This window comes from Pygocentrus nattereri, chromosome 7 (genome assembly GCF_015220715.1).
Source record: "Pygocentrus nattereri isolate fPygNat1 chromosome 7, fPygNat1.pri, whole genome shotgun sequence".
NCBI classification, from domain to species: Eukaryota; Metazoa; Chordata; class Actinopteri; order Characiformes; family Serrasalmidae; genus Pygocentrus; species Pygocentrus nattereri.
The window spans coordinates 35,361,518-35,383,979 of NC_051217.1; the positions used below are offsets into that span (position 1 = coordinate 35,361,518).

General features: G+C 41.6%; 1 protein-coding gene across 3 annotated transcripts in view; it reads left to right on the forward strand.

Moving 5' to 3' along the window:
• The first annotated feature begins 18,281 nt into the window (after positions 1 to 18,281).
• The window catches only part of cfap45 (cilia and flagella associated protein 45), a 40,564-nt gene continuing 36,383 nt past the window's right edge, over positions 18,282 to 22,462 (forward strand). Inside the window, exons 1-2 of one of the 3 annotated variants that reach the window (XM_037539726.1) lie at positions 18,282 to 18,681; positions 21,888 to 22,025. In XM_037539726.1, the coding sequence (XP_037395623.1) occupies positions 18,583 to 18,681; positions 21,888 to 22,025 (237 nt within the window). In that variant the 5' untranslated portion in view covers positions 18,282 to 18,582. Of the gene's footprint in view, positions 18,682 to 19,905; positions 20,083 to 21,887; positions 22,026 to 22,462 lie in introns of those variants that run through there. The other 2 variants (XM_017701971.2, XM_017701972.2) reach the window with 2 other exon arrangements.

Consider the following 22,462-nt stretch of genomic DNA (forward strand, 5'->3'; position numbering starts at 1 on the left):
AGTCCTGTTGAAACTTTGTCTTTTCCGAAATTCTGTAAAGCTGCTTTGTGACAACATCCGTTGTAAAAAGCGCTATACAAACAAATTTGAATTGATTTGATTTAAAGAACAACAAAATATACAGAAATTCACATAAAGGTTTAACTGCAACATCAGTAACTGACTAGTCAGCAGTGGACAGTCATGCATCAGTAGAAAAGCTGAAATAAGCAAAATATCACAGCTGTATGTTAAACTCTTTGAGTTTAAGATGCATTTTTACAAAATAAACTTAGCAGTAAATCACATTAATAAGTAGCATCATCAAATGTTTGCATGTATAGACAGAAACCAGTGATCACAGGTTTCTTGCCAAAAAGATGAGCATGTCCACCTTATGTGGCTTAAGGCACGAACGCTGACAGTTCACAATGTTGCCTCCTGCACTAAAGAGCCTTTCTGAGGGTGAACTTGTTGCTGGTGCATAAAGATATTTGCGGGCCTGCCTGCTCAATCTTGGAAAGTTTTGGTCCACTGGTTTATTTCGGCTGCCTTTATCATGTTAGATGTGTTATCTGTGGTTATGCACACTTGCCCCTCGTTATTTAAACCCCAGTTGGCCAACGCGTCTTTTAATCCATTGGCGATGTTCTCTCCTGTATGGTCAAGAGGACAGTATGAAGTCTGTAGACAACGGCTCTTTAATTCAAAATGTTCATTTATGAAGTGAATAGTGAGGCTGTGGTAAGGTTCAGCGGTTCGGCTCGACCACATATCTGTCGTTGTCGTGTAATACTCCACACTTCTCAGCTCCGTTTCAACTTTGTTCCTACATGTAGTGTACAGTTCTGGAATGGCGACTTGGCTGAAGTATGTGCGGGATGGAAGCTGGTATCTTTTGTCAAGAGTCAAGAGAAGGTTTTGAAAGCCGTTTTTGGACACTGTGTAAATCGGTACCATGTCTTTAGCCATGTACGTCGCGATACCATCGGTTATCTCGCGCTGCCTTCGTGAGCTTTTTTCATACGGCGCAATGCGGTCGAACGCCTGTGTAACAGAAGTTTGCCTGGCCGTGGTACCAGATAAATGTGCCTGAGGTAGGGATTCATCCCTGGACCTTTTTAACATGCACTCATCGTACAGCTGTCCATGATGTTTCTTCAGGTGTTGATAGAGGTTAGTGGTGTTATCTCGTGAGGTTAGCACCGATGCTCGACACGTCTTGCACAGTACCTGTTTTTGGCCAATGTCAGTTTTCCTGAAACCAAAATGCTCCCACACACACGATGTGCCATTTTTTTTTGGTACCAACTCGTCCACTGGACTTTGGGCCTCGCACGGTTGCTCAGATGAAAGGTTAATCTTTCGATTTCTGCCTTAGGGATGTGCATGACTAGCGGCTTCTGATTGGTCAACAGCAGGCCGTTCACACGTTTTTTTGTTGCTGTTGTTGGGTTGATTTTTCCCTGGTCCTACTTGCAGGCTATTGGCTCATTCAAATCGCAGCTCTTGCGATTGGAAAATCGCGTCCATTCAAAATTGCGATTTCGATTAAAAAACGATTAATCGTTCAGCCCTACACTGAAATATAGTTTAGTTTCTCAAAACTGTCTTACTATGTCAAAAAAAGACTTATTCTCTCAAAACATTGAAATTTGTTATCCCCAATTGTACACTTCATTCAAAATCCTAAAAATGTAAGAAAATAAAGCATTGTTCTCACCTGTGTGTGTGTGTGTGTGTGTGTGTGTGTGTGTGTGTGTTGGGGGGGGGGGCTAAGCACAGAGAGCCAGTCGGGCTGAACCAGCGGGCTAAATAGCTGATGATATTCACCTGTGCCTTGTTTTTGTCCTTACTTATAACCATGCCTTTCCTCAGTAGGTGGTCGAGCCCAGAGAGAGGGAGGCCATCAGAGACACGGAGTCTCCACACCTGCCCCCAGTGTCCTCACTCCTTCCACAGTCCAAAGGGAATTGTTACAACATGATTCACCAAACATTCCAGAAAATGAATCATCACTTTGAGCTGGAAGTGAACCAACAGTGGTCGGGCACCTGCTTCTTTTCTCTTGCTCAGGCTCCGTGTCTGACCGAAGATCTATTCCTTGCACAATATTCTGCCTGCCGACTTGCTACTGTAATAATGATGCCAGTTGAGCTGTTTGTACATGTTACTAAATGCTTTCCATAAGGGTGGAGTGCGTCTAGACTTCTTCATGATCTAATCAAGCCAATTTCGATAGGTACAAATTTACCAGGGGCGTGACTAGAGTTTTCTGGCTGGGGGGGCTAAGCCGGGGCTAAGCCTGCATGTCCTGTCTGGGGGCATAGTCCTCCAAGTGAACCTTAAAGGCCCCAAAATGTCTGTTCATCATGGTCTTATAGAGAAGCAATAGCCAGAAAATTGATGATTAAAAAAGCTATTTGGTCAAATATCTGTCTAATATGATTTTAATACTATATCCACCCACTTACAGCAGGCACAGATCAAGCACAGGTACTGTAGTCAAGCAATGCTGCCCTTTCTCTTAGACAAGCTGCAATATATTATTGAAATACACAGATTATTCAGATCACTCTCGGGTGGTGCAATCAAAAAGAGTGTGATTTTGCTCTGTAAGCATCTTTAATGAGCTAGGTGACAGGGTCACGATTGGCCCCTCCCAGTCCAGTCCATGTGTGTTTTTGTTTTGGTTTAAATCCTGCCCCTTGTTTGGTGACTCCTCCCCTGATTGTTTTCACCTGACCCTCGTTATCCCTGTGTATTTAAGCCCTGTGTTTGCCTCTTGTGTTGGCCGATCTTTGTTTGATGTCTTGGTTCGTTGTTTGATTCTGGTTTATGTCATGTCTGTCCCCCGATCTGTCCATATTGGCTATTTGACCCTGGACCGTTTTGACCACGACCCTGGATTTGCCCTTAATAAAAGTCGCTTACCTCGGCACATGCGTCCGCCTCATTGCTCGGCGTTACAGACAGAACTGTATGGTCATTGTGACAAATATTTACTCTGTTAAGTTTCATTAAATTCTGTATTAATTTTAACTGAAAGCTTAACTGAACACAAAGCCCACAATTTTCAGGCAAAATGTATAGCTGCCTTCATCACAGATGTCATACACATCACAGCAATCAGTAGACCCTTCACTGGCTAGAGTGAGATCATTGAGATATGATCAAGCATCAGCCATCCAAAATCTCATTGCTACCACAATATCATACCTGTTTTTAGGCTTCACAACTCAAAAACCATCAAACATAAAGAAGTGATACAAATATTACTCACTGTTTCACTGACCAGCAGAGTATCAATGAGTAATGCAGCTACAGAAACCACCCAAAATCCACTCAATAACCTGATATGATCGCTCTGTTTTGACTCTCTGGATTTACCTGGAACTCCAAGCATAAGATCTGATTACCTGGCTCTGTTTCTATGGATGCCAATAAGGAGGGGCTGATCACACCACAGAGAGAACTGTAAAACTCTGATTTAGATCTGTCCAATCAAATCAAAGTGCCCTAGACTACTTCTAACAATAATACAATAATCCATAAACTTATGATGAATTAATAAATTATATTCAGTTTTATCTTTTAAGTTCAGTTGATTGGAAGTGTTAAAAAAGAGTTGATATATTTTGTGTGTGTGTGCAGACCGAGCATCAGGATGGGGAAGGAAGGTGATTTAAGTGACTTTGAACGTGGCGTGGTTGTTGGTGCCAGACGGGCTGGTCTGAGTATTTCAGAAACTGCTGATCTACTGGGATTTTCACACACAACCATCTCTAGGGTTTACAGAGAACGGTCCAAAAAAGAGAAAATATCCAGTAAGCGGCAGTCGTGTGGACGAAAATGCCTTGTTGATGTGAGAGGTCAGAGGAGAATGGGCAGACTGGTTTGAGATGATAGAAAGGCAACAGGAACTCAAATAACCAACCAGAACCTCTGAGGAATGTTTCCAACACCTTGTTAAAAGTATGCCACGAAGAATTAAGGCAGTTCTGAAGGCAAAAGGGGGTCCAACCTTTCACTAGGTGTACCTAATAAAATGGCTGGTGAAAATATATATATATATATATAATTGCGAATACAAGCCGCAGGGTGTCTGGACTCTCCCTTAGAGATAGGGTGAGAAGTTCGGTCATCCGGGAGGGACTCGGAGTAGAGCCGCTGCTTCTTCACGTCGAGAGGAGTCAGCTGAGGTGGTTCGGGCATCTGGTTAGGATGCCTCCTGGACACCTCCCTCGGGAGCAGTGTATATTGCCCAGCTGGCCTGGGAGCACCTTGGAATCCCCCGGGGAGCTAGTGGAAGTGGCTGGGGAAAGGGAGGTCTCGGAAAAGCGGAAGATGATGGATGGATGGAGATATATATATCTCAAGTGTGTGTGTGTGTGTGTGTGTGTATATAAATGTGTCCTGCCCTGAATTAAATATTGCAAGGCCTGCCATCAATGTTTTAGCACTTGATTTAGAAAATCAGGCCTAATTAGCCTAATGCTAATCCTTTATTTTTACTCAATAAATACTGATATGTCAAATAATTACCTGAGTAGTCGACAACAGGTGTGACTGTCTCAGGTAAACAATTCATAATTGAAGTTGGAATTGAATTAAATACAAAAACATTTGTACAAAATGCAGCAGCAACCTAACAAAACATTGAGATCAGAGTAGTCCCGTTTTAAAAGAGCTTCACTGGCTGCCTGTATCATTCAGGGTGGATATTAAAGTTCTGCTACTGGGTTTTAAAACTCAAAATGACCTTAGAGTGAACTTAGATCAGAGTGTCTGTCTGTTTGTTTCAACACGTAATCTAAGATCTGCAGATACTGATCTTCTACAAACACCCTCTGTAAAGTACAGAAAGAGAGACTCTAAGTTATTCTGCTTCTAAATTGTGGAGCTCAGTTCACCTTTTATTAGATAATCAAGCTCAGTGCTCACTGTTAAGAAGCATCTAAAAACGTATCACTTTTAATTAAAAATCTTCATCTTGTGGTGTTTTTCTTCTAATTTCATCTTTTTAATTTTGTTCTGACTCTAAATAAATAATACTGATTTCTTGTATAACTGTTTTATCACCTGTCTGTAAAGCACTTAGAGCTGCCATTGACATAAAGTGCTATATAAATAAACATTATTATTATTATTCATGCAAAATTATCCCAGATTTTTTTTGAGGGGTAAAAATCTCTTCTGACTGGCCTTCGATGGAGCAGCTGCCTGTTCATTTCCATCTACAGGTTGAGGATTTGAGGGATATGAAATTGAGCTCCAATCAACACTACAAGACCTTTTCACTGCCATTCACTTACTGTAAACAACAATATGACAAATACTGGTGTCACTGCAAAAACTGAAGATAAATATAGAAACAAATAACATTATAACAACGTTGCGTCTCTCTGTGTTGCTCAATCACATTCTCACACTCTCACTACGTCCTTATCTCATGTAAACTCAAGGTTAGCTAGCTCAAAGCACAACCAAGTTAAAATCCCCAGCCAGATATACTGACCATGATTTGCAACAAATCTGTCATAATTAGCTTTCTTCACTCTATAACAACTGATTCACTATATATACACATATTACATATTTTGAACATTCTTATGTTTGTTTTACTGAGCTTTTACCATAAATTCCTGTCTTCAGCTCCATGTTTGCCAACTCACATTAGACCCCCTTGTCTGATATGATTGGCTGGTTCCACTTTTCACATTATATTAGTAAATCTCTGGTAGCACAGCAGAGGCAACACTGCATTAGAGCAGCAGCAGTGCTTGCAGTATGTCACACCCTGCTATCACAGTGTCTTTTGGCACGGTTGAATAACAATGAATGAATGATAAAAAAAAAACACGATGACTTAAAACTGGCCTAGTGATGCCCATGTAATTCACTATATGCAGCATTAGTGACTGACTGGTGATATAATTGAGGTTGTAGTGCTGAACCTCATCTAAAAAGCAAGCCGATTGGGTTTTTCCAGCAAAAAGCCAAAAAATTATTTCATAGTTCAGCAAAGCAATGAAGAGCTAATGAAGTCTTCCTGCTATTTGGGCTAGTCGAATTTCTAGTAATTGACTAAAAATCTGGCCAAACTATGCAGGGCAGGCTATTGCTAGATCAGGGGGCTCATGAACAGAGAACAGAGCCTCAGTGTTAGACATCAAACATCCAAGGAAACAGAACTAGAACTACAATTAATTTCTCAACATCAAGAATACTGCAACCACAATGTAAAACTGAAAGGAAAATGGGGACCAAGACAAAACATCGTTGTAAGCGAAAATAGGGAGCATTGTAACTCAGGGCAAGCTGGGACATTTCCAGTTCCACCAATCAGAAATAAACTATAGAAATAAATAATTTAATGCCCCTATTTCCCAAACATCACTACATCATTGGATCATGACATTTCAAAAGCAAAACCTCAAACAAACCCTACCAGTATAGTCACCATGTCTACAGGCTTTCCCTGACCGTGTTTTTTTTTTTTTAATTAATAGAAGACAGCGTTCTTCCTTTATGTACTCTGAGAAGAAAAGGTTCGAAACTGTCAGTGGGGCAGTTCCCCTCTTGCCACTGGGGTGGAACCCTCAAGGGTACATCTCAGTTCCTTTAGTCAGGGAACATAATTGAACCATAATGTCATAACAATAACCACTGATACTGATATTTTCTAAGCTGTACTGACCACACACCCCGTCTCATCTCCAGGCTTTTTATCTTATTGTTCTGTTTTATAAGATTAGGTTATGAAAACAAGTACAATTTGTACATTTAAGCTAGAAAAACTTATTTAAGATGCGCAATTGGACCTTAAAAATGACTGTTGAACCTCTTAGATTGTTTGTTTGTTTGTTTGTTTGTTTGTACCTTGATTAACAAAAAAATACCTGCACAGAACCTTTATTTCTAACAGTGTGGAGACTCTTATTTTCTTTTTTTTCCACAGGTTTTATGCACCCAAAATAGTCATATTATTAATTTTACATGACACTTTTCTAACTTTTTTCAACTCTTATAGTTAAACAGGCTGGGTGTATTACTATGACTTTAAGAATGATATGTGTACATTAATTATTTTCTGATTGGCTGCCCTCTTATTTTGCCTCATTCAGAAAAAAGCCCAGTGGCTACATACACTGTGTGGCTGCTTCATTAAGTACATCTCTGTGTAACTACCTTATGTTCTATTTTATCAGCTCTACTTACCACACAGATGCACTCTGCATACTTTGTTATCCCCTTTCACCCTGTTCTAAATTTGTCAGGACCCCCATGGTACCACTGTAGAGCAGGCATTATTTGGGTGGTGAGTTATTCTCAGCACTGCAGTGACACTGATGTGGTGGTGGTGGTGGTGGTGGTGGTGTGTTGGTGTATGTTGGCATCAACTCTTATTTCCTGAGTAGGTGGTAGGTTTCAACACTGCTGTTGTTTCTCGTATCTTTCCTCATCTATTGAAGTGCATCGCACCTGAATTGAGAGATACTGAGACAAAGAAGTGCTACAACTCCTCTGCCTGAGGTGACAGCAGTTTAGTGAAGTGAAGCCAAAACTTTGATTGTATGAATCATAACAGGCTCTAGGGTTCCTGGAGGTTTTTACACACCTCAGTGTCATTGCTGGACAGAGAATAGGCCACCAACCAAAAATATTCAGCCAACAGCATCCTGTGACCACTGATGAAGGATTAGAGGATGACCAACTCAAACTTTGAAGTAGCAGATGAGCTATCGACACTGACTTTACATCTACAAGGAGGACTGACAAGGTAGGAGTGTCTAATACAGTGGACAGTGAGTGGACATGTGAGCCTAATGCTAATCTTTTATTTTTACTCAATAATACATAACATTATAAACTGTAACCACAATTATTGCAATTTTACTTCACAAACACTAGCAATTTCTGAAAAAAAAAATACTTTAGCTGTAAAATATTTTCAAAGTCTGCATAGGCAAAAATGAAAAGAATTTTTTTAACAAAAAATGGCCAAATTCCTAAAGATATGAAAATTCTGTTATGTTTGCCAACTCACATTAGACCCCTTGTCTGAAATGATTAGGTTACATATTACAAGATCTGATATGATTGGCTGGTTCCACTTTTCACATTACATTAGTAAATCTCTGATAGCACAGCAGAGGCAACACTGCATTAGAGCAGCAGCAGTGCTTGCAGTATGTCACACCCTGCTATCACAGTGTCTTTTGGCACAGCTGAATAACAATGAATGAATGATAAAAAAACTCTAGATGACTTTAACTAGTGCATTTTTGGGTCTCCTTAAAACTGGCCTAGTGATGCCCATGTAATTCACTATATGCAGCATTAGTGACTGACTGGTGATATAATTGAGGTTGTAGTGCTGAACCTCATCTAAAAAGCAAGCCGATTGGGTTTTTCCAGCAAAAAGCCAAAAAAGATTTCATAGTTCAGCAAAGCAATGAAGAGCTAATGAAGTCTTCCTGCTATTTGGGCTAGTTGAATTTCTAGTAATTGACTGAAAATCTGGCCAAACTATGCAGGGCAGGCTACTGCTAGATCAGGGGGCTCATGAATAGAGAACAGAGCCTCAGTGTTAGAAAGACAAGGGCCTCAAACATCCAAGGAAACAGAACTAGAACTACAATTCATTTCTCAACATCAAGAATACTGCAACCACAATGTAAAACTGAAATGAAAACGGGCACCGAGACAAAACATCATTGTAAGCAAAAATAGGGAGCGTTGTAACTCAGGGCAAGCTGGGACATTTCCAGTTCCACCAATCAGAAATAAACTATAGAAATAAATTACTTAATGCCCCTATTTCCCAAACATCACTACATCATTGGATCATGACATTTCAAAAGCAAAACCTCAAACAAACCCTACCAGGATAGTCACCATGTCTACAGGCTTTCCCCTTCCCAGGCTTTTCCTTTCCCTTTTTTTTTTTTTTAATTAATAGAAGACAGCGTTCTTCCTTTATGTACTCTGAGAAGAAAAGGTTCGAAACTGTCAGTGGGGCAGTTCCCCTCTTGCCACTGGGGTGGAACCCTCAAGGGTACATCTCAGTTCCTTTAGTCAGGGAACATAATTGAACATAATGTTGTATTTTATCAGCTCTACTTACCACACAGATGCACTCTGCATACTTTGTTATCCCCTTTCACCCTGTTCTAAATTTGTCAGGACCCCATGGTACCACCGTAGAGCAGGCATTATTTGGGTGGTGGGTTACTCTCAGCACTGCAGTGTCACTGATGTAGTGGTGGTGGTGTGTTGGCATCAACTCTATTTCCTGAGTAGGTGGTAGATTTCAACACTGCTGTTGTTTCTCGTATCTTTCCTCATCTATTGAAGGGCATCGCACCTGAATTGAGAGATACTGAGACAAGAAGTGCTACAACTCCTCTGTCTGAGGTGACAGCAGTTTAGTGAAGCAAATCCAAAACTTTGATTGTATGAATCATAACAGGCTCTAGAGTTCCTGGAGGTTTTTACACACCTCAGTGTCACTGCTGGACAGAGAATAGTCCAGAAACAAAAATATTCAGCCAACAGCGTCCTGTGACCACTGATGAAGGATTAGAGGATGACCAACACAAACTTTGCAGTAGCAGATGTGCTATCAACACTGACTTTACATCTACAAGGAGGACTGACAAGGTAGGAGTGTCTAATACAGAGGACAGTGAGCGGACACAGTGTTTAAAACCTCCAGCAGCACTGCCTGTGTCTGATCCACTTGTACCAGCACAACACACACTAACACACCACCAGCACATCATCAGTGTCACTGCTGGACTGACCATAGTCCACCAACCAAAAATATCCAGCCAACAGTGTCCTGTGACCACTGATGGACTTGAGGATGACCAACACAAACTGTGCAGCAGCAGATGAGCTACTGTCTCTGACTTTACATCTAAAGGTGGACCAACAAGGTAGGAGTGTACAATGAGTGGATGCAGTGTTTAAAAGCCCCACCAGCACTGCTGTGTCTGATCCACTCAGACCAGAGCAACACACATTAAAACATCACCAACACGTTATATAGATGTGGGTTGATTCTTTAATTGAATGTGCCTCCTATGAAAAAATATTAGGGAGGGTGTTGCCAATTCATCCAGACATTTTGGCTCACAAAACAAGGTCCATAAAGGCATGGTTTGTTTGGTGAGGAAGAGCTTGACTGGCTGGAGATTGCGAGCTAGGCCCTCTAATCCAGTACAGCACCTGTGAGGTCAAACACTGATGTTGGATGAGAGGGTCTGGCTCACAGTCTCCATTCTAGTTCATCCCCTGCTCAGTGGCTTTTCTTGAGTTCTGTTTTTTCCCCATGTTTCTTTCCCACATGATACGTATTTGTGTGGTTTTATGTACCAAAACTAGTCATTATTAAGTGATACTTTTTTAATCCCACAAACAGGGAAATTCCACCTCCGCATTTAACCCATGAAGTGAAACACCACATACACACTAGTGAATACACACACTAGGGGGCAGTGAACACACTTGCCCAGAGCGGCAGGCAGCCCTTTCCACGGCGCCTGGGGAGCAATTGGGAGTTAGATGTCTTGCTCAAGGACACCTCAGTCATGGACTGTTGGTGCTGGGGATTGAACCAGCAACCTTCCAGTCACAGGGCCAGTTCCCTAACCTCCAGCCCACGACTGCCCCCGAGCCTGACCTCCCCGTCAGGGTATCGAACCTCGGTCTCCCGAGTAACAAGTGGGGATAATGAAAACATTTATTGTTTTCCATGACTGTTTTTCAAGCTCCATTCTTTTTTTTGTTATTGTACCTTCAAGACTGCAATATCTAATTGGCGGCCATTCTGACTGGCTGCCCTGTATTGTGCCTAATTCAGAAAGCAGTACAGGCCTGAATCAATAAACTGCTGTAGGTTTATAAGGTGGATAAATGTAATTGTGTTGGTTTTCATGACATCTGTTTATCAGACTGACAGCTTTGGTGGTCTAGCAGGTCTTGCATAGTTGTTAGGATGTCCAATCTTCTCAAATGTATTTCCTAAAAAAGGTGGTCTTGGTTATTATACAGCTCAATGCTGCATAAATTTAGATTTCTGGTTGAAGAAAATACTTAGTTTTAATATTCTGATGTGAAGATCTGTTCTCAGAAAGAGATGGTGTAATAGAAAGGGGATAGAAAAGGGCTGATAGTTCTGTATTGATCTGACCACCCCTATTATCTGGTTTTGGGGTACTGTTTTGGGACAGCATTGCAAGAGGAGACAACTGACCTGGCCATCTAAACTCTCTATGGTGTGGAGTGGAGGACTTCTGTTTTTCCACCTATGGCTCATGTTTTAATATTTTTTCCGGGTGGGAACATATCCTGTAAGGAAGGACTTATTAATGAATTCCACTGTGGAGAGAATAAGCAACAGCCTTTTTATTGAGCCATAAAGTGACTGATCGACAGTTTTGAGCCTTGGAAACAGTTCCTAGGAATCAGGCTTTTAACTGCATGAGATTATATTAGAACCTCTGGAATACATCCTCTCACATTTACTCTACATGTCTTCATTTTTCCCACATGTAATATTTCTATGGTTTCATGAGCTAAAAATGGTCATAATTCATTTAAAATGGCTATCCAATCTTCATTCCCTAAAATAGACAGGTTATCTGTTTTGTCACGTTGTTTTTTAAGAATGATACATGCCAATGACTTCTGTTCTGATTGGCTGTCCTGTAATTAGCCCTCAGGGCTCTACTTGGAAGTTCAGCATGAGTGGGCTGGGCTACACTGCTGTAAACTGAGTATGCAGATATATGCAAATGATTTGGTTCTTGTGACGCTCCATATATAGACTGTATGGACTGGGGAGTGAATAGTATGTGTTGGAACTTCACATATTGCTTCATATATTACTCCTTTGGTTTTCTATGAAATTGGCTCTTAAATTTGAGCTCATCCTGGTCGTGAGGTTAGTTTTATCCAAACTTTTCTTCTGGACATCAAAAATAGATTTAAAAAAAGTTACAGTTATAAAAAGCTTGTGGTTTACATGTTTGTTGCATTTTATATTTGCTGTATTTCTGTGTGGTTTTTGGGTGGCACGGTGGCGTGGTGGGTAGCGCTGTTGCCTCACAGCAAGAAGGGCCTGGGTTTGATATCTCTCTGGCCAGATGGCCAGGGTCCTTTCTGTGTGGAGTTTGTGTGTACTCTCTGGGTATTCCAGTTTCCTCCCACAGTCCAAAAACATGCAGTCAGGCCAATTGGACTAAAGTGCCCCTGGGTGTGGTTGTGTATGAATGTGTATGTCTGTCTGTCTTCCCTGCAGTGGACTGGGGACCTGTGTAGGTGTATCCTGCCTTCTGCCTGATGACTGCTGGGATAGGCTCCAGCATGACCCTGAGGGAGGAAACACTTAGAAAGTGTGTGTGTGTGTGTGTGTGTGTGTGTGTGTGTGTGTGTGTGTGTGTGTGTGTGTGTGTGAGTGGTTTTGAACCAAAAATCATTCTTTATCTTTTAGAGTGAAGACCTTTTAAGACCTACATATGCAAATTACCTCTAATAGGTTGGCACACTCCTTATAACCTCAACCTGAGGGGGCGGGCTAATATGTTGTGGGCAGAATAGGAGGATATTCAATAATTTAGAATAAATGCAAAGTGTGTATTACAGAGAAAAGTCTTTAAGTCAGATTTAAGAGAGGAAAAAGAGAAGTCCGTGAAGCATTGAGGAAGAGAATTCCAAAGTTTGGGGGCCATGGCACTGAAGGACCTCCCTCCCAAAGTGGAGAGTCTGGTGTGTGGAACAGCAAGTAAGTTATTGCAAGAAGACATGAGAGAGCAAGAGGGATAGTAAAAGTTCAGCAGTTCTCTGAGGTAGGGGAGAGCAAGGTTATGCAAAGCTTTGAAACTGAGTAGTAAAATTTTTAATTTATACAGGACGCGACCGGCAGCCAGTGTAGCTGAGAGAGAACGGGGATGATATGCGCTGAATGCTTAGTGTGGGTGAGAACTCTAGCTGCAGAGTTCTGAATGTACTGTAGCTTTTGGATAGATTTTACAGGAAGACCAACAAAGAGGGAGTTACAACAGTCAATATGGGACATAATGAACCAAAGTTTTTGCATCTTTATCAGTCAGGAACGGTCAAATACGAGCAATGTTGCGTAAATGAAAGAATGCAGTCTTAGCGAGGAACTTGATATGCAGATCAAAATTAAGTGATGGGTTGAGTAAAACACCAAGATTTCTAACAACAGGTGCAGGCTTAACGAGCAGGCCATCAATACTAACTGAAAAATTGTTTGACTTTGATAGTAAATGTTTAGGGCCACTCAGTAAGACTTCAGTTTTAGCAGTGTTTAGCATGAGAAAGTTGTTGTGCATCCAGAGCTTTAAATCAGAAATACAATCAATTAGTGTACTGGGAGGGGAATCTGAGGGTGTGTGTGTACTGAGATATAACTGAATATTATCAGCATAACAATGCAAGCTTAGGCCATGGCTATGAATGATCTGCACAAGGCATGAAATATACATTAAGAAAAGTAGGGGTCCAAGAACTGAGCCCTTCGGGACACCACATGTGACAGGAGAATAGGAGGACTTCTTTGGGCCTAGTGTAATAAACTGGTGTCTGTCTGTAAGATATGACCTGAACCACTGTAAGGCTGTATCAGTGACACCAATAGAGCAAAGACCAGAAATTAGAACATCATGATTAACAGTACCAAATGCTGCACTTAAGTCGAGGAGAAGGAGAATACTGAGAGAACCACTATCAGCAGACTGGAGAAGATCATTAACGACTCGCAGAAGAGCTGTCTCAGTGCTATGGTGAGTACGGAAACCAGATGGAAATGACTCATAGAGGGCATTATCAACCACTCTTTCCATTACTTTAGCTGAAGATGGAAGGTGTGAGATGGGTCTGTAATTAGAAAGAGAAGTTAGGTCCAGTTCAGGTTTCTTAAGTATCGGAGTAACTGCAGCAGTTTTAAGGGCAGTAGGAACAGAACCAGAAGAGAGACATGAATTTATCACTGTAGCAATTGGGGTGTTGATTACAGATGAACAGGCCTTGAGTAAAGGGGTGGGGGCAGGGTCAAGCTGACAGGAGGAAGCCTTAGACTTAGCAATGAGTTCAGAGACAGAAAAGGAGTCAACAGGTTTGAAACAAGTTAGCTTTGTGTTCAAAGTAGGAAAATCAGTAAAGAAGAAATTATTAATTTTCTGGTGCCTGCAATTTGGGCTTTTCCCTCAGGTAATGTTGCCACTCACTATCTACGAGCTCCCAGTAACAACTGTGGAGAAGATGGAGCGAACCATGACATGTTACGTCAAGAAATGGCCTCTACGGCAAAGGGGTCCTAGAACTGCCTATCACAAGCCTCACCGAAGAGTACAAGTGCTCTAAAGTAAGACTCCAGATGAAGATGAAGGACTCCAGAGACCAGACCATCAGCAATGCTGCTCCATCCCTGTTAACTGGACAGAAATTGACACCATCTGATGCTGTGCAGCATACTACGTCAGCCCTGATGCACAGCGACATTATGGGGCATGTCCAGCTGGGAAGAGGAGGCTTTGGCCTTACAGCAAGTAAGCCAAATTGGCGTAAGGCCTTACGCCCAAGGACCCAATCTGTGCCCTCTGCCCAACTCCAGCATCTCTCAAACACATCTTGACCAGATGTAAGACCAGCCTCACACAAGGCTGCTACACCTGGAGGCACAACCAGGTCCTCAAATGTCTGGCAGCAGCTCTTGAGATCAAGAGGAATACTACCAACTCCTTGCCGCTGAGAGCAACCAAGTTCTTCATAGCCCCAACCTTCACCCGAGAAGGACCAAAAAAGCCCAACCATCCCCCTACCAAACAAGAAGCTGGACAGCTAGCCATGGCCTACGACTGGAAGATGCTAGTCGATATTGGCCAGCAATTAATCTTTCCACCTGAGATTGCAGCAACCAACCTTAGGCCAGCCATGGTACTCTGATCCCCTTCACTGAAGTCTGTTTATAGCACAGAGCTAACAGTTCCATGGGAGAATTCCACAGAAGAGCCCTATGAGCGCAAGACAATGCACTACACAGAAATGGCAGCAGACACTCAGCAATGAGGATGGAATGCAAAAGTCTATCAAAGGTGGGATGCAGAGGTTTTGTGGCTTCTTCCACCATCAGGCTGCTGAAAGATCTTGGCATCCATGGACAGGCTTTGCGACAGACAATTAGATCAGTCTGAAGTGGCTGAAAGAAGCATCCAGTGGATATGGATCAAGCAGAAGGACCCATGCTGGGCTCAAAGAGCATCAGCATGACCCACTCACTAATCCCCCCCACCTTATTCCTCATTTGAGAACTCAGGTCACAACTCTCCAGGAGGAGGGTGAATAGTATATAGTCAGCTTTAGGCTTGACTCAGGGAACAGGATGTCCTCTGCCTTGCATAGTCCCATGGGCTGTGTCATTTAAACAACCAAACAATTTTCATAATTGGGCATGGGACACAAGCTCAGGTTTGATCACCCTGTAGCTGGTCACCTTTGATGAGGGTTTCTAGTGTTGAAAGGCCGAAATACCCTCTGATTCAAAGGTACACTACTGATGATGTGTCCTGAAATGACATCTTTCCCACATCTAAGACACAGCCCGCGCACCTCTCTCAACATCAAGGCAAACCTCATGTACCATCCATTGGCACAACGGACAGCTTACCATCACGTCCTGTGTTTCATGATTCTTCAAAAAAATCTAGAAAAGCCTGACATTGCTCAGCTGAATGGGGTCACACTGATACAGGAGGATGGAGGAGTTTGTTAACAGTTCGAAAGAGAGCTTTTGGCCTAGACTTAGCAATTTTTATGATGGAGGAGTAATAGTTGGAGCGGGCACTATTAAGGGCATCCCTATATTTGTGGGTGGGTTGACCGTAAAATAGAGAGTGGACAGTAAGTCGCCGACCAATGGCCTTTAGTACCCTTAGTTCAGGAGTCAACCAAAGACACGAGTGGGTGGCAGGGAGAAGTCCATTCTTAAAAGGGGCAAAATCAATAAGCAGTCCAGAGATAGTGTCATTATAAAGTGAAACCATACTCTCAGGGGATGATAGGTTATGTAAGTCAGACAGGGCTGAAGACTGAAGATAAGGAGCAAACAGATTGAGATTGACAGACCTAATATCACGATAGACAACAGAAAAGATTTTTTCACAGGGGGGAGGAGTAGAAATATGAAAACTACATTCAATGAGCTTATGGTCAGAGATACCAGAAATGAACCAGAGACAGAAATATCATTCAAACCAGTAGAGCAGAGTAAATCAAGAATATGACCATGAGTGTGAGTTGGAAAATCAACATGCTGCATCAACACTCTAAAACTGAAAGGAAGTGAGATGTGAAAGAGCATTCAGTATCAACATGGATATTGAAGTCACCAAGCACAATTATGGCAGAGCAAAGAGATGAGATGATTGTGAGGAGTTCATTAATTTCAGACAAGAAGCTTGCAGCAGGTTTGGGAGGGCAATAAACTAACAGGAACAGTAAAGGTGAGGAGGAAACAACCTTCAAAGCAATATATTCAAATGTTGTAGTACTGAATAGGGAAAGTTCTTTGACCATTAAACCGGAATGATAAACCACAGCTAGACCACCTCCTCTCCCTTTGAGTCAGGGCTTTGAGAAATAACTGTAGCCTCGGGGCGTCAGCATGTTTAAACGTAAGTAGTCACCAGGTTGTTGCCAGGTTTCCGAAAGAAAAAACATATCCACTTTTTTCTGGGTGATGAGGTCACTGACTCACGAGGCTTTATTGGTTATGGATCGTGCGTTAAGTTGGGCGAGGTTAAAGCAGCAATGGCTGGGAAGAGAAGGTTCAACCAGTTTTAAAAGTGGACAGAGGTGGCCATGATTTACTCCACGGATGGTCTTAATGTCATGCAGACGAGATGTCCATATAGTTGGGATCCAGGCATCAGAGCCATCACAGCCATAACTAAACGAGGGTCCTCTTTTTGAATGGTGGGTGTAACGTGGACATCAAGCAATTCCGAGTGTCCGGCAGAGATTATATGATGCAGAATCCGAGCACGTATGACAGTCAAGGTGTTTAAGTTCAGTTCATGAGTGTAAAGAACAAAAAAGCACAGCACGACTTGAGGCCAAAAACAAAGACTCTGAACACCTGCCGTGGACATGACAGAAGAGAGTGAACATGCCAGAGCTCAGACCACGCACGTTAGCCAACCAAAACCCACTACACCACCCAACCAAGACTGTGAGAAGCACAAGCAGAAATGCTGCAGCTTACCACAGAACAAACTGGCAACAGCAAGGGGGTATAAACACACTCACCACAGATGCAGTCACGGTGCAGGAGAAGAGGAAGAGGGCTCGTGCAGGTGAGAAGCAGGTATTATAGGCAATATCACAAAGCAAGTTTCAGCTTGCAAGTAAAACACAGAGAGAGAGAAAAGAGAGTATCGATACTGGAGAGTATCGATACTGGAGAGTATCTGTACCAAAAGTCCCACAAAAGAAAAGAAAAACAAAACACCGGCGAGTAGTGGCAGCCAAGCGCACACAGCGTACACTCAAACCACAACCAGGTTTATAGATTTTTGTTAAGTTTGTTTAGTAGTTGTCGATCGAAACTGCTCTAAATGAACAATCCAACAATAAAAGAAGTCCTTTATACAGTGACAGGAAACACAGTAGCTCACAGAAAGGTCTGATTCTAGGCACTGATATTTTGAAATCTTAATATTTTTAATCATTTGTGAATAATATCATGTCATGCCCTCAGGTATTTGAACACAGTACAATCTGGCCCTTTTAGAAAAAACACCTCTGATCTAATCCAAGGCCCAGCAACGTGTCAGTAGTTCTCACTCATTTTCCACAACAAACCCATTAAGTGAGACTGAGTGGTGGATCATTCTCAGCACTGCAGTGACACTGATCTGTAGTGGTGTGTTAGTGTGTGTTGCACTACGAGTACGAGTGGGTGCTGGATCGCTGCTTTGTCCACTCACTATGGTATATTAGACACTTCTTTCTTGTTGTTCCACCTCGTAGAAGTAAAATCATAGACGATAGCTCTTCTTTTGCTGCACAATTAGCCTGTTGGTAGGATAGGTGGGTAAGCAACCAGAGGTCTGTGGGTTTAAATATACTTGGTTGTGCCTTTGAGTGAGGCACCTAACACCCTGCTTCCACAGGTGGCACTGCTCAGCTTGTTGTTGTGTGGTGGAGTGCCACACCACTAGGGACATTATAGGAGACAGCACATCCTGTTTTCACACAAGCATGAGAGAAGAGTGAGTAAAAGAACAATGCAATGGTGACTGAAGACTGAAGTTTTACTTGGCATAACACCATTTTGCATTGTCCAGGTGCACCTGTCTTCCCTTTCAAATTCATGGATTCGCATGTTTGACCATCATATGCTGGTGCTGACAGCAGTGGATTTCCTAGACAAAAGGAAATGTGCTCTACAGGTTCTCTTCTTTGGCACTGAGACAGAGAATTGTCTACAGGCTCCCTGTTGATGCTGAGGCTCCCTGTTTTTTAGCTGAGGCTAAAAAAGTTTTTTTTTGTACTTTATTCGGACAATTCATGGAACTACTATGTCCGATGGATATTGACACTACAAGAGATTGGATAGATCCTGCGTTCCTCCCAAACCAAGTAATGTGGAGAACCCTCCAGCCTGTGGTAAGTAAATATGCTATCATTGTGGTTAAGATGCCCACCTTGCTTATTATGTTAAGTGCCCAGCTAAGTCTGCTACAGGGCAAAAGTGGAGCAGGGACATTTTGGAAAGGTTTGCAGGAGTGTTATACATGTGGCCAAAGAATGCATTTGCCTCTAAAGGACCCACAATGTGACCGATAAATTAAGAAGTGTAACAGAGTCTTCAAAGAACTGCTGACATAGTAGGACGTCCATGTCATTGACTTTCTTATGACATGTCATACCAGAGAGAAGGAGAAGAGAGAGAAGAGAGAAGAGAGAGAGAGATAATGAGAACGAGAACACTGGACCAGATATCCCCATCCCGGACATATAATAACCTGCAGCATGTCAGCTGTCTGATGTCAAAATCTGCAATGCCATGCATCCGGCCCCTGCCTAGTCAACCAACATAAGTGAGTCTGATCTGGCATTAGCAGAACTTGTCTATGAGCCAGACTCCTGTTCCATCTATACCTGCTCCTACTGTAAACTCACTTAGGCGTGAACGCATTCAGGCACAAGTATGATCTGAGGCCTATGTGATAAGAAGCACTAGAAACTAGTAGTTAATGCTAGTAGATCAATAAGGGGCAATAAATTATTAGTACATGAATATGTTTGTGTTTAAGATGCAGTTGTATGTTTTTATGTTGCTTTTCCAATCAGTTAGGCCTTAGTTAGTTAGTTTGTTTATGCATCAATAAATGGTCTATTGCTAGGTTACAGTACATAGTCACTTGTTTATTCACTCAAGGGGACGTGCACCACTGCACTGTCAATATTGTATTTATGCAATTTGCTTCTTATTTTTGTACTGCACATTATTTCTAGTTTTTAGTATATTTAATTGTTTTATTGTATTGTCGATATACCTTCAAAAGGGTTTTATATACACTATATTTCCAAAAGTATTCACTCACGCATCCAATTAATTGAATTCAGGTGTTTCAATCACTTCCATGGCCTCAATGGTGAGCAAGGTTGACTCGGTAAATCTCTCTAGAAAGGCACATTTCACACCAAACCACTCCGAATGATTCTGTGTGCATCTAAACGGTTGAATGATTAAGTAATTTAGCAAAATCGGTGGACTTTCCCTTTAATTCATGCAAGTCTCCCCTACGTTGTGCTCCGTTACCATAGCAACAGCTACAGCCACGGACGCCTTCACTGTTGCTATAGTAACATAACAACAAAGCGCCGTTAGCTCTGTCAGCGCTAGCTGGAGAGTGTAAACACTGTAACTCTCATGACTTCTTATCCTCAAAGCTAACGGTGGGAATTAACGTATCAGGTCGTGTAAACAGGGACTATCTCACGGTTTGTCACGGTGGGTACTCGGCCTTAATGCTCGCTCACTGAAAGCGTCCAAGAAACATGGTAAGTTAAGCCGTTGGATCCGGGTGTTGTAAAAAAGGCTCTTTATCTTTAACACATAAGAGGTGAGAATTCACGATAAGGATGTATGTGTGTTTTTTATGTTGTTCTGTTTTGTTTTATAGCCATAGCTACATTTGTACATGTAACACCACTAGAGACATTAGTAAACACACTAAGTTCAGATCCAGTCATGTGTCATATAATTCCAGATAAAATATAAACAGGGGAGAGAAAAATGATAAAAAATAAATTAATAAATAGATGAAAAAAAAACTTTTTAAAAAGATTTTTTTTGGAGAAACAGGCTACAGACATACAAATCATCAGAAAAAGAGAAAATAAATAGTCATAATGAAACCAACTAGCACAGAGAAATACGAGTTCATTCAAGGAGACAAAAATATAGGACAAAATGATGTAAAATGATCAAATAGAAGGACTATTTGAGTAAAATGAGAAAGGAGGACTCCGGTTCCAGGTTTTCACAGCGCTCTTATTGCAGAAAAAAAGATGAGGTTTTCACAGAGTATTCGGCATCTTTGATACAGTGAGGGGGAAAAGGGTGTGCTCTTTTGCATCTTGCATTTATGGTTATAATACTTGACCAACAAAATGAGTAGATTACATAGAAAATGTTCATTTCTCAAATCATTTTGGTCATTTGTAAACAGTGGTGGACAGTAACTAAGTAAATGTAATTCGTTACTGTACTTAAGTAGTTTTTTCGTGTATCTGTACTTTACTTAAGTTTTTCCATTTTGGGCAACTTTTTGCTTTCACTCCACTACATTTCACAGCCTAATATCTGACTTTTCACTCCACTACATTTTGAGGAATCTGTCGTTCCTTTTGGTTTCTGTGTGTATAAAAACGTAACATGTCAAAACAAAAGAAGCGCAAAGCAAGAACACCAATGATGAACTAACCTAATTTTGTGTAAATAGAGCACAATATAGAAATATGTCCACATATGCAGTCGTGACTGATGTGTCTTTTTTCTGAATTTATACAAACACTTTCATTTTTTCATAAATTAGTTTCGGTTAATTAATGTTTATGAACAGAGGCCTACAGATAAATACAGTAAAGGAAAACTTATTTGTGATCCTGAGTTTAAAGCCAGTTTTTATTCAACTTGTAACTAATTTACAAAGTAATCTTAAACTGAAACTTTGCTTGTGTGTAAAAGTGATTTCAGAGCCACTCGGTTCTCTCTGATGGAAACTGTTTACCTTCAGTGTTTTGTGCTTGTGATCATTTTAATAGACGTCAGCATCACTAATTAATGACGTTCTATTAGAAGACTGGTTTACCAAGAGAGACACTGGAGGACTTTCACCTGAAATGAGTTCATGAAGCGAGTCTTGTTATAAAAATGAAAGCAGGACATCAGAGCCAGAAGTAATCTTTTAGTACTTTTACTTTTGATACTTAAGTACATTTGAAGGGAAATCCTTTAGTACTTTTACTCAAGTTGAGGTCTGGAGTAAGGACTTCTACTTTTACTGGAGTAATATTTTACCTTGGGACTTCTACTTTAACTCCAGTACATGGTTTGTGTACTTCATCCACCTCTGACTGTAAAAACCCAAATAAAACATTTTCAAAACAAAAGTTCAGATTCGCTATAAGTGACCTCCACGATGAATCTCCAGATGTTTTGCCATAGTCTTCGAGTTGGATCACAAGGCCAAAATGGATGAAAGAGTTTCTTATATCAATGGGACCCTTAAATATTGACCCTAAAAGGATTTTCCAGGATAAATGTGGAGAATAAGGGATTTAGTTGTGTTTGTTGTTCGTAGCCTCGCAGCGCGACGTCATCATCCGCGCGACTCTCCTGTGGCGGGAGCAGCAGTAGCAGCGGCGCTCGCTCTCGCCGCTATCGGACGCGCGCGCTGACGTCTCAGGTGGACGAGAGCCTATTTGGAGCACCCAAACAGGTGGGCACGAGTGTTATAAACATGTGTTATAACTGTACTCAAGCGATAATCACGTTAAACCCACTTCCAGGGTGCCTTCATTGTGTTTTACGTTCACAAAAACGTCGCTGAAGACCCGCAGAAGAGCTCCAGTGCGAGGACCGTTACATTCAAGCAGTGGACGCTCCTCTTAGACCACGTTCAGTTTGTTAGATCCCAAAATACAGAAATGCCACCTAGCAAACTGTCTTTTTAGGCTGTCTGTTCAGTTTGCTAGGTGGCATTAGACTCTGTTTGGGATTTTTTGGGTCTGAAGTGAAGTGAGGGTGTGGGAGTTTCCCCAGAACAGGCCAAGAGCTGAACCAACAGAAGTGAGGGAAAAATAAAAACTCCAACTGGAAACAAACTGGAACAAAAGAGCTCAAATGACACTGAAGACAAGACCCATTTCTTTCCTC